The sequence below is a fragment of the Drosophila willistoni genome, chromosome 3R, assembly GCF_018902025.1.
Source record: "Drosophila willistoni isolate 14030-0811.24 chromosome 3R, UCI_dwil_1.1, whole genome shotgun sequence".
Classification (NCBI taxonomy): Eukaryota; Metazoa; Arthropoda; class Insecta; order Diptera; family Drosophilidae; genus Drosophila; species Drosophila willistoni.
In genome coordinates this window covers 11817734-11832390 of record NC_061086.1, presented here as the reverse complement: position 1 = coordinate 11832390, position 14657 = coordinate 11817734, and the positions used below count along the sequence as shown (strand labels likewise).

At 37.0% G+C, this 14657-nt stretch overlaps 1 protein-coding gene across 1 annotated transcript; it reads right to left on the bottom strand.

Moving 5' to 3' along the window:
- Nucleotides 1-5729: 5729 nt before the first annotated feature.
- LOC6650445 (gustatory receptor for bitter taste 93a) lies at nucleotides 5730-7083 on the bottom strand. Its single transcript, XM_002073628.1, has 2 exons — nucleotides 5998-7083; nucleotides 5730-5933 (listed from the first exon to the last, which is right to left on the bottom strand). The coding sequence occupies exons 1-2, from the start codon at nucleotides 7081-7083 to the stop codon at nucleotides 5730-5732; spliced, it is 1290 nt and encodes a 429-aa protein (XP_002073664.1).
- Between the last annotated feature and the right edge of the window lie 7574 nt (nucleotides 7084-14657).

Sequence of the window (14657 nt, the reverse complement as noted above, 5' to 3'; positions counted from 1 at the left end):
ATTCGAATAAATTCGAATGCTACTACAATCGTAAAAGAAATTTCATTGATTGATTTAAGAGACTTTGGACATGACAATTTATAGATCATTGGCAATTCGTTTTAGGGCGAACTTTAAGCCACTGTCCGATGTGTGGTGTTTTTTTAGGCCAAAACAAGTATTGTGTCTGGCCCACATTCTATTTCATTCTATGTATGTATGGTAAGAAAACGATAAACGAGAAATAGTAAAGCAGACTCGAGTGCCTATGCATTCGGTGGGGACTTCTCATGGAATTTCAAGTGAGACTGCTTGCTCTACAAATTAACTTCAAACAACAATTTGGGCACGCTTATTTATATGTTGTGGTGGAGGGGGAGGAGGAATGGCAAATGAAGCTGTTTGTTTGTGTCACGTTTATGAAGAAACCCAATTCCCCTCCTCTGATCAAGACGGAGTCATCGTTTGCCGCACTTGGCACGATTGTGATTTTGTTTTCTATTTTGTTTCTGGCCATTCGTAAGTGAAAGTAAAGCTCACTGCTGTTTAGGAAGAGAGAGAAAGAGAGGGAGAGGGGGGACTTGAGGGCACTGAAATTGTTGGGGTCAAAAGCATTCGCCGCCTTGTTTGCTGATAAGTGTGAGGCCCCAATTGAATAGAATGTGTGTTTAATGAGCGCTGAATGCCTCTGTACATACAAGTTTCTATATGTACATATGCAACCGCAACAACCACAGAACACACTGCGCCGAGTTGCATATGGTTTTGTAACGTCATGGGGGGGGACTTCTCTCTCTTTCACTCCCCCCCCCCCCCCCCCCCTCTCTCTGTCTCTCTGTCTCTTGGAGTGTGGCGCGGCATCTTTCAACTTGTGGCATTCTGGCTATGTGCAGCAGCACTTTTGAAGCTGAGCGCCAATCCTCAATAACAGACTAAGAATTTTCTAAAGCATCCCAAGCCCTGACTGACTGGGGTGGAAGAGATCTCTGCCAAAAGCTAATTACATTGCAAATACTTGGAATGAACAGGAACAACCAGCGGGAACAACAAAAATTACCAGCTAATGGGTTTTTTTGGAGACCTGCAACTAGTACCTACCACTAGCCGGATATATGCTTGGCTTGTCCGAGTAGTCAGGTTTTGGCCAGCTCCAAATGGGCAAAAAAATAACAACAGAAATTTGAATGTACATATTCTCGTCAATGTCAGGGATTGGGAGTATCCAAACTGAGACAGCGAGACAGAGAGAGAGAGGAGCATATGTGCACCGGAGCAGAGCAGAGCACAAAAAATTAATTCAGTTGCAGTCAAGGCGCAGAAATTTTTTGCCGTTTTGTTTTCTCTTTGCTTTTGTATTGCTTATTTATTTATTTGTGTAATTCGCCAAGCGGATCACCGACAGACAGACAGACAGAAAGACAATAAGAGCCACAGGTCAGATCAGAGTTCAGATGATGACAACACCGACTCGGGGCTAACCTCGCCCGGATATAATAGGCGTGACAAGCGCGTTACGCTTGGCTGGCGCCCAAAAACAAAACAAAAATGTAATCAAAGACAAAGACTCTCTGGGAAAAGGTCTACTCCAACGCCAACTCCAGCTTAGATGACGATGTTGATAATGGCCAGCAATCGGGACCCATAAAAGGGCGTAGCAGGAACTGACGACCCGAAAACCAAAAAAATCAAGCTCTAGCTATGATAATTACACCGTGTCAGTCTTCAAAAAGATTCCAATTGCTTCCAAGCGAACAAACTTGGTGAAACCATCCAAAAACAGTCCAAAAATTGTAAGGCATTTCAAGGTATGTATGATATAATGAACGATAATGAACCCATAAGGCGGCTGTGTGTGTGTGTGTGTAGGTGAAAGAGAAGAGATTCACAAGTTTAATGTTCAAAATTCAGTGGGGGTGATGAGAAAGTTGTTAGAAATTTTTGTTACCTGCTTTTTTAAAATTTACGAGTTCTACTTTTTTTTTTCTTCTTTATCTTGGTCTTAGGATTCACTTGGTTAGATATTTCCAGGAAATGAATTTGCAGTTAGTTAGTTAGCTTAGCCAAACTAACTACTCAACTACTTATTTTTTTTGGCTAAAATTGTATGTGCAATTGTGAGTTAGATAAAGATCGCATAAAGAGTAGAGTTTATTATTTAATTATTCTTCTTATTTATTTATAATTTTATTGTGGCTGAAAAACAATTCACACAATTTTCATTTCATGTTTTCTATTTGCACCCAAAAAGCGAGTGGTTCAAGTGAATTATTTTGTTGTCTAGTGACTTGTCCAAGAGATTAGTGTCAAGAGTTTGAGTCTTGAAGGCAGATATCACTGGACTCAATTCATTTCAAATTCTTTTTTTTTAATTTATGATGAGCTTTAACCAACTGTAACTAACTTTATAAAATTGGCTAATATTTTGTTTTTTGTTTTGATATTCTTTCCCTAAAAAGTTGTAAGCTTGGATAAATATTTGCATAAAAAGTTTCATTTTTGCAAATTTACTATCCATGTCAGTTGATTTTGTTCTAACTTTACAGAATTATATTTTAGATTCTATAAAGGTTCTTCCTAAAGGGCCTAGTAGATAAAATATTTCAGACAAAACATTCCAATGTCACTCAGTAATTACAAAAAGTGACGAAATTTCTAACATTATTCCCATTTGTTTCAAGATTTTTGGGATTTTCAAGTTGTGGTATAACTAAAAACTGTTTAGTTGAAATTATGGTCAGGACATCCTTAAACATCCTCCCAGAGGTAAAAACTTTAATTTTGAAAAGTGTTTATTACTGTCACTGAACTTATTAAAATCCTATATGGCTTATGCAATTCTTTATTATTTTTCTTTTAATAGGAAAGGAATTGTATTTTCGTATTGATTTCATGGTAAACAGCTCGCCAATTTGATTTTGTATTGCAGAATGCCGCCAAAAAGTATTAAGTTGCAAGTTCTCTTAGCTATAGTATCGAAATATTTTGTTAAGAGGATAACAAAACAGATTTCTGTGATGGTGTGAAGTTTCCTTTATCTAGCCCAAGCAAAAAAATTATAAAAATTGGCTAAATGTTTGAATAAAATTCTTAAAAATGAGTCTTGCCCTAGCAGAGTATTTAGAAATATTGACTCTACAGTATTTCTTAGTTGTATTACTACTTTAAAATCCACTTATGATTGACCCATCTATAGAAATGCTCACAGAAATGCACACAGTGTTATTTCGAATTATGTATTTAGAATTCTAAACTGACAAACATAAAAATTTTAATAAAGCCTTGAAAATAAGCGACCTTATTGATCTTAAACTCGATTTCCGACTGATCGGTCTTTAAATAGCTGTATTATAATATACTATGATCAATGAGGCATTTAGGTGACCCTTAGTTCATCAGTTGTATGTAAATCCGATACTCAGTTTGATTTGATATGCACAATCTACAGAAAATAGAAAACATTTGTGCTGATATAAAAGATATATACCACAATGTAATGTTGTTATCTTACATAATTTTTTTTTAATGTTAAAAACTGGTAGAGCTCACAAATTAGTGCCTCTTGCTAAGAAATCAAAGTTCTTTACTGTTTTTTACTTGTATGGAGGAAAATTTTTTTCTTTTTTAATGTTTATTATACCCTTGCAAAAAGGGTATATTAATTTTGGTCAGAAGTGTGCAACGCATAGAAGGAAGCATTTCCGACCATATAAAGTATATATATTCTTGATCAGCACGACGAGACGAGTTCAAATAGCCATGTCCGTCCGTCCGTCCGTCCGTCCGTCTGGATCAACGCAAACTCCTCCTAGACCGTAAGAGCTACAGAGCTGAAATTTTGCATGTAGGCTTGTATATACTGCAGGCGTTGTATATCTCGGATTCAGCCGGATCGGATCACTATATCATATAGCTCCCATACAAAAGGCAAAGTCACGAACAGTGACTTTTCTTAATAACTTCGTTATTTCCTGAGCGATTGTCGTGAATTTTAATATTGGTGAGTTAATTACGCATATAAACGACTATGCCAAATTTGATCAAGATCGGGTGACTATATCATATAGCTCCCATAGGAACGATCTTTCGAAAACAGTGACTTTGGTGAATAACTTCGTTACTTTTGACGCGATTGCTTTCAAATTAAACATTTATTAGTTTAATATATCTGTTAATGATTGTGCCAAATTTGATAAGGATCGGGTAACTATATCATATAGCTCCCATAGGAACGATCGGTGGAAAACAGTGACTTTCATCAATAACTCCGTTATTTCCTATGTAGGCCGTTCTTTCGCAAACATTAGCCTTTTTAGCTTAAACGTTTTTCCACTTTTGATGGCTATAGGTAAGGAAAGAGTTACTAAAAATGTTGCAAGGGTATTCAAACTTTGACGCGGTCGAAGTTAGCCCCGGCCCTCTGGTTATACCCTTGCAAAAAGGGTATATTAATTTTGGTCAGAAGTGTGCAACACATAGAAGGAAGCATCTCCGACCATATAAAGTATATATATTCTTGATCAGCATGACGAGACGAGTTCATATAGCCATGTCCGTCCGTCCGTCCGTCTGGATCAACGCAAACTCCTCCTAGACCGTTAGAGCTACAGAGTTGAAATTTTGCATGAAGGCTTGTATATACTGCAGGCGTTGTATATCTCGGATTCAGCCGGATCGGACCACTATATCATATAGCTCCCATACAAATGGCAAAGTCACGAACAGTGACTTTTCTCAATATCTTCGTTATTTTCTGAGCTATTGTCGTGAAATTTAATATTGGTGAGTTAATTACACATATAAACGACTATGCCAAATTTGATCAAGATCGGGTGACTATATCATATAGCTCCCATAGGAACGATCGGTCGAAAACAGTGACTTTTGTCAATAACTTCGTTATTTTTAAAGTGATTGCTTTCAAATTAAATATTTGTTAGTTTTATATATCTATTAATGTCTGTGCCGAATTTGATAAAGATCGGGTAACTATATCATATAGCTCCCATAGGAACGATCGGTGGAAAACAGTGACTTTGATCAATATCGTCGTTATTTCCTATGCTAAGATTGTAGGCCGTTCTTTCGGAAACAGCTTTTTTAGATAACACGTTTTTCCACTTTAATGGCTATAGGTAAGGAAAGAGTTACCAAAAAAATTGCAAGGGTATACAAACTTTGACGCGGTCGAAGTTAGCCCCGGCCCTCTGGTTTTTATATCCGATCTATCGTAAATGGACAATAAGCACATATTATCGAAGGTAATCATCAAATGAAGTTGGAATCACTAGTCCGTCTCTGGTCTAAATAGCAGTTCAAGTGGGTGACTTCTTTTCAGGCGTCTAATCTGCATGCTCTTGTCCAGTAGTTTCAGAGCTTTTGATATAGAATTAAAAGTCTTTTAAAATGGGATTAATCCTATAATAAATAAATGCTCAAGTAGTCCTATCAGGACGATTTTTTGTCCATTATATAATTTACATCAAATACTGAAGTGTAGATACCGCATTTCAATCATATTGATGGCAAAATGTGAGACAAGTTATCATATATGACCGTGTATATAGACTTTAATGTCAAGTAAGATACTCAATAAGTAAAGTATTGTTTAATATATGAAGGATCCTTTTCCAAAATCTAAAATTCAAAGAATTTAAGCTCAATTAAGTTTATTTGTTCTATTTTGGTTTTTAATGCAGAATGAAATCAAATGAATCGAAATCGGTATTGAGACCTTTACCTTAACCCTTATTCTATTGAATTTTAGTTTGATTAAAAATTGACTCTAAGGTTTTGGAATTCTCGAAACCGCCAGACAAGCCAAATTGTATTAATATGAATAGATATGATATAATGGCCGAAAGAACTATTAATATGAAACGATTATTCAAGGCAAAGAAACCCAAAACTTTAATTTCCAAATTTTGTGTCTGCTGTTGACCAAGAAAAGTTTCCACCTGCAAAACCCAAAAAAAAGGTATTTAAAGTTCTTATTTAGGTCTAATATATTTATGTACTTACACTCTTATCCCAACGCTGATCTATGTCAGTGCAAACTATATCCAAGGGCATAAGGAGAGGTTTCCTGGACTCATTCACAGTGTAGTCGGCACACATGATTAGCAGAATTAGATTGGCCAATTTAATGCCCACCATTGTTAGGGTAAGTAGAACAATTTCTTCGGCACTCAAGTAAAGTAGAATGCATTGATATAACATTAGGCAAATTATGCAAAAATTATAGTAGATATAAAAGCCAATTTGCCATTGAAGAATGCGACGAAATGACAGAGTGACTTCATACAATTCACTATAAACAGAGCCGCAGGCATCCAATTCATCGGTGAAATCACATAACAAACGCATGCGTTTATAGTGAGTCATACGTTCATGGGGAACATCTTCTTCCTGGAATTCAATGGGACGCATTCTTTGCAACATCATTCTAATGTGCATGGCCATGTGTTCGTAAAAGATACCCGAGACAAGGAATCCCAGGAAACAGGCATCCAGCAGAAAGAGTGTGCCGAACCACATGTAAATGCCAAAGATCACTGAAATCATTTGGGCAAAATTTATTTGCACAATCGATTGCACCTGCAGCAATGGGGCCACTTCGTGAACACAACCAAAAAGGGTCAGCAGCACTTTCAAGGCATACAATATGACAAATTTACCAGTAAACATGTCCCATTGATGTGATTTGGTTACTAAACAAATCTGACGATATAATTCCAAATAACGATTCAAGATTGCGATAAATTTCTCTTCTCTGCTGGCTTGTATAATGAACGAAGTGACGGCCAAAATTGAAACAGAACTCGATTGCAGTAATGCAAAGAGATCAGCATAGCTTTTTGGCTTCTGCACAAATTGACCGAAAAGTGTTGGTATCACCGACCAATAGATCAACACAATAATGCTACGCCAAATCAGGGCTAGAACCTTATTGCTGCGACGTTGTATTGGCCGCAGCAACAGTTGCTCTCGATCCAAATTGCACGAGAGCAACGATAAACCGCGAGCAACATAATAGATGCCAAGTAATAAAACTCGTGAAAATCCTTTCAAGCGACTCGAATCCATATTCTGACTGTACTGGGACATAGTTGGACATTTAATGCCAGGACGACATGGTTGTCGTTGATGGGTTATATCAGAAGGGCACACAGGGCGAGCGATAAGAATAAGCAGAACGGTTTTGCTGTTGATTTTATTAATTGAATGTGTGTGTGTGTGTGTGTAGTGTAGTGTGTGTGTGTAGGCAATCGGCAATTGCGTTTCACGCATGGTTGAGTGCCTTGCTGACTGATTGGCCCCCGAGCCCAGGGCCTACCAGTTGTTGTTGTTGTTGATGGACAGCCCAGCCCCAGTTCCCTCCACCTCCATCTCCCAATGCCATGCCCAGACCCAGTTCCACTTGTACTTTGACAGGGCATATAGCCCTTGGGCACATTGGAACAGATGGTACTTAAAAAATGGGCGTAAATTCTTAAACGAAATAGAATTTGAAGAATTGACAGCGATGATTAAGTTATTTGAGAAATTGGAGAATATTTTTTAATGTAATGTCTGAATTCCCAATTTCCAATCAACACAAAAAACTGTAAAATAAAAGTTCATTGAACCATTTAGGTCCCTAATATATGACTTTTTAATTAAACCCAAGAGAATATTTGTTTTCCTTTAGAGTGAAAGACTCAAACCTCATTAGGAATGCATTTTGGTTAATGAAAATATTGTTACTATTTGATTTAGTGATATGCCTTAATGAAATTTCAATACACTTGTGGTCAATTTGTTAGGCCCTAACGATGACTATTGACTCTAGTTGATGTCGTTGTTGTTGCTGCTGTTGGTATTGGCATCTGGGGTTGCCGCCTGCAACCCACAATTGCCAAGTTGCCAAACACGTTTGCCCAGGCATTAGAATAAAGCCTCTCCGCCCTCCACCCTCCACCACCTGTCCACTCCGCCTGCAACAAGTTCATTGAACTCAATGTTATATCCCAGCTTGAAAGAAGGAAGTGTTCTACCACAAGACTGGCAATAGAAAAACAAAGTCAATAGCCTTTAAGTTGATCCAACCAGAAGAAGAAGTTGGAGCCAAAATAAAAAGAAAGAAAAAAAAATGAAAAAGGCAACAGCAACACAGAAAAACATGAACAGGGACAAGGAACAGGTCTGACTCTATATAGCTCCAGCCTGCTCCTGGCTTGGCATGATCATTGCCTCTGACAGCAAACGACGACGACGACAACGACAACATGGCAAGCAATGGCAAGAAATGGGCGTGCAACAAGCCTGGGCCCCCAATAACTGGTTTTCCTAGTCACGGGAGGGGACCATAGATAGATATAGATAACTCTCTAGTCTCTCTGGTCTACAGTCTCGCAAGCAGCAGCAGCAGCAGCATCATCATCATAGCATCCTGGGCAACCAGTTTACGTACAGTTTTACTCCGTGTTATTACAGACCAAGTACATGAAGTAATTGCATGGAGCAGGGAGCTAGCTAGCTAGCTGATTTGACCCCAACCGTGCTGCTGCTGCTGCTGATGATGATGTGGATGATGCAGCTGGGGACTAAAGTTGGAGCTGCTGGATCTGCTAAGGCCAATGAACTAAAGAAGACAATAGGAGTGGGCCAAAGCCAAGCCCTGGCCACTGTCTCAGTCTCTGCCTCTGTCTCTGCCTCAGACTCTGACTGATGCTGCTGCTGCTTGCTGCCTGTGTTGTATTGCTAAATTGGAAATAATTGCTAAGAGGCAGAGGCCCTAGGAGAATGCACGTGTGCAGTTGTTGTTGTTGTTGCTGCTGTTGCTGTTGCTGCTGTTATCGTTGTCATCAGTTGCTGTTGTTGTGTTGTGTGTTTCTACTATGTTAAACATAGAACTGTGGGGGAGGTGGGCTGGCGGGGAGTAAGGGCGACTGAGCGAATCTGCAAAGTACAAACAATGAGGAAAATACTCGCATAAAAAAAAAAAAGAAAATAATAATAATAATAATAAAGTTGTTTGCTGTACAATAAAAAAAAGGAAAGGTTCAACGACATTAGGAGATTAGACACAGAGAGAGCGAAAGAGAACTACAGTCGACAGTGGATATAATGGATACATGGCATATATGCACATTTAAATATATATATCTATATATCTCTCTCTCTCTCCGTATGTGTGTGTGTGTGAAAGATTCATCGAAGCACTTCGACTCTGGGCAACGTCGTCGTCAACAACAACGCATAGAAAAACGAAAACAAAAAAGTCATCGACATCGACATCATATGGATTTTTATGTTGATCGTGTCCGGAGCAGGGGCAGGGACAAGGATAGGGGCTAGGGCAGGGGTTGTTGAGTGCAGGCAACAAACAAAAAAAAAATATACAAAAAAACACTACACAACTAACAACAACAACAGCAAGAAAACTCAAAACAAAAAAAAAGAGTCAGAGACAGGAAAATGTTTTTCATTGTCTGCGCCTTTTGGAAAACCTAAGCGAATGGATAGAACGAGTGAGACAGAGGGAGAGAGAGACCAGGCCAGATGGAGCCGCTGTCGGCATTGAAGTTAAAGTTGGCGTTGGAGTTGGGGAGTCATTAGAGTTGCGGGAGACATGCCCCATGCGTTTGCATAAGCAACAACAACAACAACACAATACGAAAGGCAGTTCATGCAAATGATGGTCTCTGTTTTTTCTCTCTGAAGATCCCCCCAACTCCATACTCTATTTATGCCCTTGGTTCACCTCCAAGTTGTAGACAATTTTTTGGCGTGTGTTGCATAAAATGCCTCACTTGGTTGCATTTGCTATTTACAGATACGAAAAAGAGATGCAACCCCTACATAGCTAGTGGCAAGATGGCATTTTGCTTACTCTTAATTTGGATATTTAATTATCAAGCAGCAGCAAATCGAAGGAGGGGCACTGCTTCTTTTTTATTGCCTGGTGGTGGTCGTCAAAACACTATAAACATTTGTTTACCCAATGACAACGAATGCTGTATACTCTATCTTATGCGTTACGATTTCGACATTTCAAGGTAACACATTGTTAAATGAGGTGAAATTGTCATTACGAACCCAAAGAGAATTTTAAATAAAGCATTGATATAAAGCTATATATTTATATGAAACTCTCTGAAACAAAGGGTTTTTGCCTCTAAAAGGATATTTAGCAATGTCTTGAAAGTTTTTTGGTATGCAAATTTACTATATCATCAAAATCCTCTATTAATTGTTTAGTCCTTCTTTTAAAATCTATTATTTCTAATAACCCAAATGATAAATACTTGTTATTAAACTAAAGCCTTTTATTTAAATTTTGACTACATCACATATCGAAACGGAAACTAGAAACTTTGATAAACAAATTATGAAATAAAGTATTTATCATAAGTGTTCTCATTTCAGCGTCTATGTATAGTTTTGTTTAGAGAAGATAAAGAGTTTGTTTGTTTTCTTTTTGAGGCCTTGGTTTCAGCATAACTACAATGTCAAATTTAAAAGCCCAGCTCAATCTACCATAAAATTATACACTTTGTTTTTGGATTGGCTTCTAATTTTCACAAAAATGCGTCAATTTAGTTTAGTTTTTTGAATCGTTTGAATGAATGAACTGAAATTTCTATCCGCTGTAGGCAAGTATTAATAAAATTTTGTGAATAAAATAATGATGCTCTTTTAAATCAATCGAATTTGTAGGCTAATCTAATTTGTTTGGGTTAACTTATTAAAAATAGGCATGACTTCACGATCGTCGCCTGATATGGTTTTAAATCAAATTTTTACTTCTTGTTATATTGCAAACTGCAAACCTTCAAAAAGTCCACTAAATATCGAGGAAGATCATGCGAAATTTAAAAGGAAAATCTGATCTGAGAAAGCCGAAAAAAGAACAAATACTTTCTATATCATTTCAAGAAGATGGTGGCCATAATTAGCCATAAATTATAAATAATTATTTCAACAATTTTGCAGATAAGGTTTGTTAAAAACAGCATCTTTAGCATGTTTATTAATTAAACAATTTTCAAGACTTTTGCCTTATTTTTTAAATGTTGTTCCAAATGGCCCACAGAGTCGGCTCTTTTTATATTCTTCTTTTATTTAAAAAAACCCCCCTTTTATTTAAATTTTCACCACATATCTCTACAAAGTGAATTATACACATTGCTATCTTCGTAAAATATTTATATATATATTTTTCTAAAAAAAAAAGTTGATTAATATATCTATCTTTTTAAAGACACATTAGGAATAATCGTCTCTTGTTTATTAAGAGCAAAGAAAACTCGGTTCATAACTAAACACTTTTGTTTTGTAATTTCAAATTCTCTACAAACTAAACATCAAATTTTATTAGATTTAGTTTATAATATATTTATTCATACTTTTATATAATTTCTAAAGGTAAATTTAAGTCAAATCTACAAGAAGTAAACAAGATATAATTACATTTGAAATGATTTTCAGCATCAGTGAACTTAAATTGTTAAATATTATAAAATAATAAATTTTTAACAGTGTGAAATAGTCAAATTTTATAATTTAGCTACGCAGTTAAGCCCATTTTTAAATCTTAATTTATTTTTAAGAAAATAAAAAATATAAATTTTATTTTTTAATAATAATTGTTGATTTTTGCGAACTTTTTTTTTTAATAATGTTATTACCATATTTGTAAATTTAAGGATTTTCTTTGTAGTTTTCTTCTATGTATTTTAGATACTTCATTTTTGATTTTGACATTTGACCACATAAATTTTCAGCTCTTGAAATTCGTGACCTGTGACACGTTGAATGTAAAAGTCAAGTTACCCTAAAACTGATAATGAGCATCTTCTTTCTACTGGTTGTTGCGGCTGGTCAATTTGATTAGGTTTTCAAAATCAATTCTGAAAAGCAACGGGCAATGGGCATTTTTATTTGCTTTGCCGCCTTTGTGAGAAAAAAATAAACAAGAAAATAAACAAGAAGCATCCCAGGCAGAGATACTGAAACGGACAGGGAGAGATTCAAAATGCCGCCGATGCTGCGATGCTGTTCATCAAATTGTATTTTCTTTGTTTTTGGGAAAGGGTGGTGGAACCGAACCTAAACCCTGGGACTTTCTTTCAATGCGTCTCGCCTTTGTTTGTTATCACTTGAAGTTTAAACAGTTTTACGAATTGATTAAGCCGGCATTTGTTTACGAGCAGGTAAACAGAGAAACAGAAAAGACATAGAAATGGTCAAGACGAGACAAGAGAGGGTCTCAGAATTCAATTACAGAAGAAGGAGGAGGAGGATTCTTGGCTAAGCGTTTTTGGAAGCTCACAAACTTTCCGTTTAAACGCTTTTACAGTTGAATTGCAAACATGTTCTGGATGGCAATTTGTGTTTTTTTCTGTGTTTTCTTCGGCTCTGTGCTGATTAACCAAAGCATGACGAATAACTGCAGTCTCTGTCGACGTTGGGGCACACCTGACAATTTGTTAATGAGAGCAACAGGTTCAGACTTATGGGTTTTCGGTTAGCAGGCAGGAAGCGATGCGATAAAACCAAATAAAAGAAGACACACAGGGAGAGAGGGAAAAAAAAAACAACCAAAGCAAGCGCAACGGATGACGGATGTCCTGCAGAGGCAAAATGATGATGATGAACTACAAGAAGGCCAGAACCAGAGAGAATCAGTCGGAACAGAACAAAACAGAAAAAAACCGTCAGGCAGAACAGCTAACTAACTGCAGTAAAAATGTAAATAATGCAAAACATTTTCTCACCGCTCTCGCGCGCTTCGCTGTGCCGCACTTTTTAGGCTTCCCCCCATCCATTTCGTTGCCCACTGCCCCCCTTTTGCTGCTTCTGCCGGAAGGGAACATGTTTCATGGGAAATGAAATGCAAGAAATGTGGCAAGTGAGATCAGCAAAAACAAAAACCAAAAAAAAAGAACAAATTCTATGCAATAAATTAGACTAACGAACTTTTAATACCCTGGAAAAGTGGTTAAGTTAAGATCGGGCTTAGGCCTGATTCCCATACCCATCTTTCTCTCTCCTCTTCTCTCTTTTACCTCAGACCTATCAGATTCTTTTTAGACTAGTTATTTGTTTTTAAATATTTGATATATTCCTTTACCAGATATTGCGGTGAATATATCATTCGTATATCCTTTAATGTTTTTCATAACAAATTCAGTTGTTGATTGAGAATTACTTTAGGAAATTTCGATTAAAATTGCTGATACAATGTCAAGACTTAAAATATTATATATAGATAGATGGCCGAGATATTTTTTAGCTCCAAATAGGAACTACTTTTAACCTCCTACTCTTACATAGCATTAGTAAAAACTAGACAAAATGTTATCACATATATATATAATCCAAATATTGTTCACCCCCCTAAATATACTTTTCCTTTACAGGGTAAACAAATACTATACAGTATAGGAAAGGCTATCTGAGCTTTCTAATTGCGATGACAGTCAAAACATCAGCATAAATATGTATATATATATGCGATGTGGGCCTGTAGATCGGCTCTGGCTCTGAACAGCATATGGTCAAAGAACTGTGTTGGGATGACCTTTTTCCAATAATGGATGGATGGGATATACATATATATATATATGCACATACATCTGTGTGTGTATGTATTTCCCCTGCCCAGCCCATTTGTAGTGAAATTTAATCAAGCGTTTAATGCCAAGGTGGAACGTCAAGGAATATAATATACATAAATGCAGAGAGAGAGTGAAAAAGGGAGGATTGTGGTAGGAGTAGGGGTAACCAGCGAGGGCGTTTTTAGTGATGCTGAAACGGGCTGGGATGGGCCTGAGCCTGAGCCTGAACCTGGTTTTGAGTTTTGTGTTTGGCCTGATCTGCTCTGGTCTGTCTCCTTGCTTGATGTGCCTTGTCATATGTCAGTCTCAGTTCTCATCTCTCAGTCTCTGTCTGAGTTTTGCGCCTCTCACCTACAATGGCTGGTTAATGACATTTTAAGTTAATTGCTGTTGCTGCTGCCGTTGCTGTTGCCATATGGGCCAGAGACAGGGCCAGGGCCAGGGACAGGGCCAGTGGCAAAGTCACAGCAAAGTTAGGGCCCAGTCTCGACCTATGGGTAAATGAATACGCGTATGCATATGTATGCATGTGTGTGTGTGTGGGTAAAGATGCATTTCCAAGCAATGTAATTTGACTACATTAACAAAGAATATGGCACAATATGGCCAAGGGACGCATCGGATGGTTGTCCAGGCCCAGGGGAAGGTAGCTGCTGTTTTTATTTTAAGTGTCTACAATGACGAGGTGACAGCATCCTGATACAATATGCCAGTTAGCAGGACGAATCAAGTACAGCTGCTGCTCCTGCCATGAATAGATCAAATTTAGAACCAGAGTTTAGTTAGGGGAGGAAAATTGTAAAATATTTTGTATAACAAATGTTTTAAAAGTGATAGATGACCCCAAAACATATAAATGGAATCGTAGTTTAAGTTAGATTTATGATGAAAAACATTTGACTAACCGAAAATTAAACATAATCAGTTATTAATCTTAAAGCCAGTTCAATTTTGGAAACATTTTCTTAACTTTTAGTATATTAATTAAATTCAATCAACATTAATTAAATTCAATCAACTTAAAAAAATTATGCAAAGAATTTTTGATGATTCCGTCTATTTTCCTTGAACTATTTT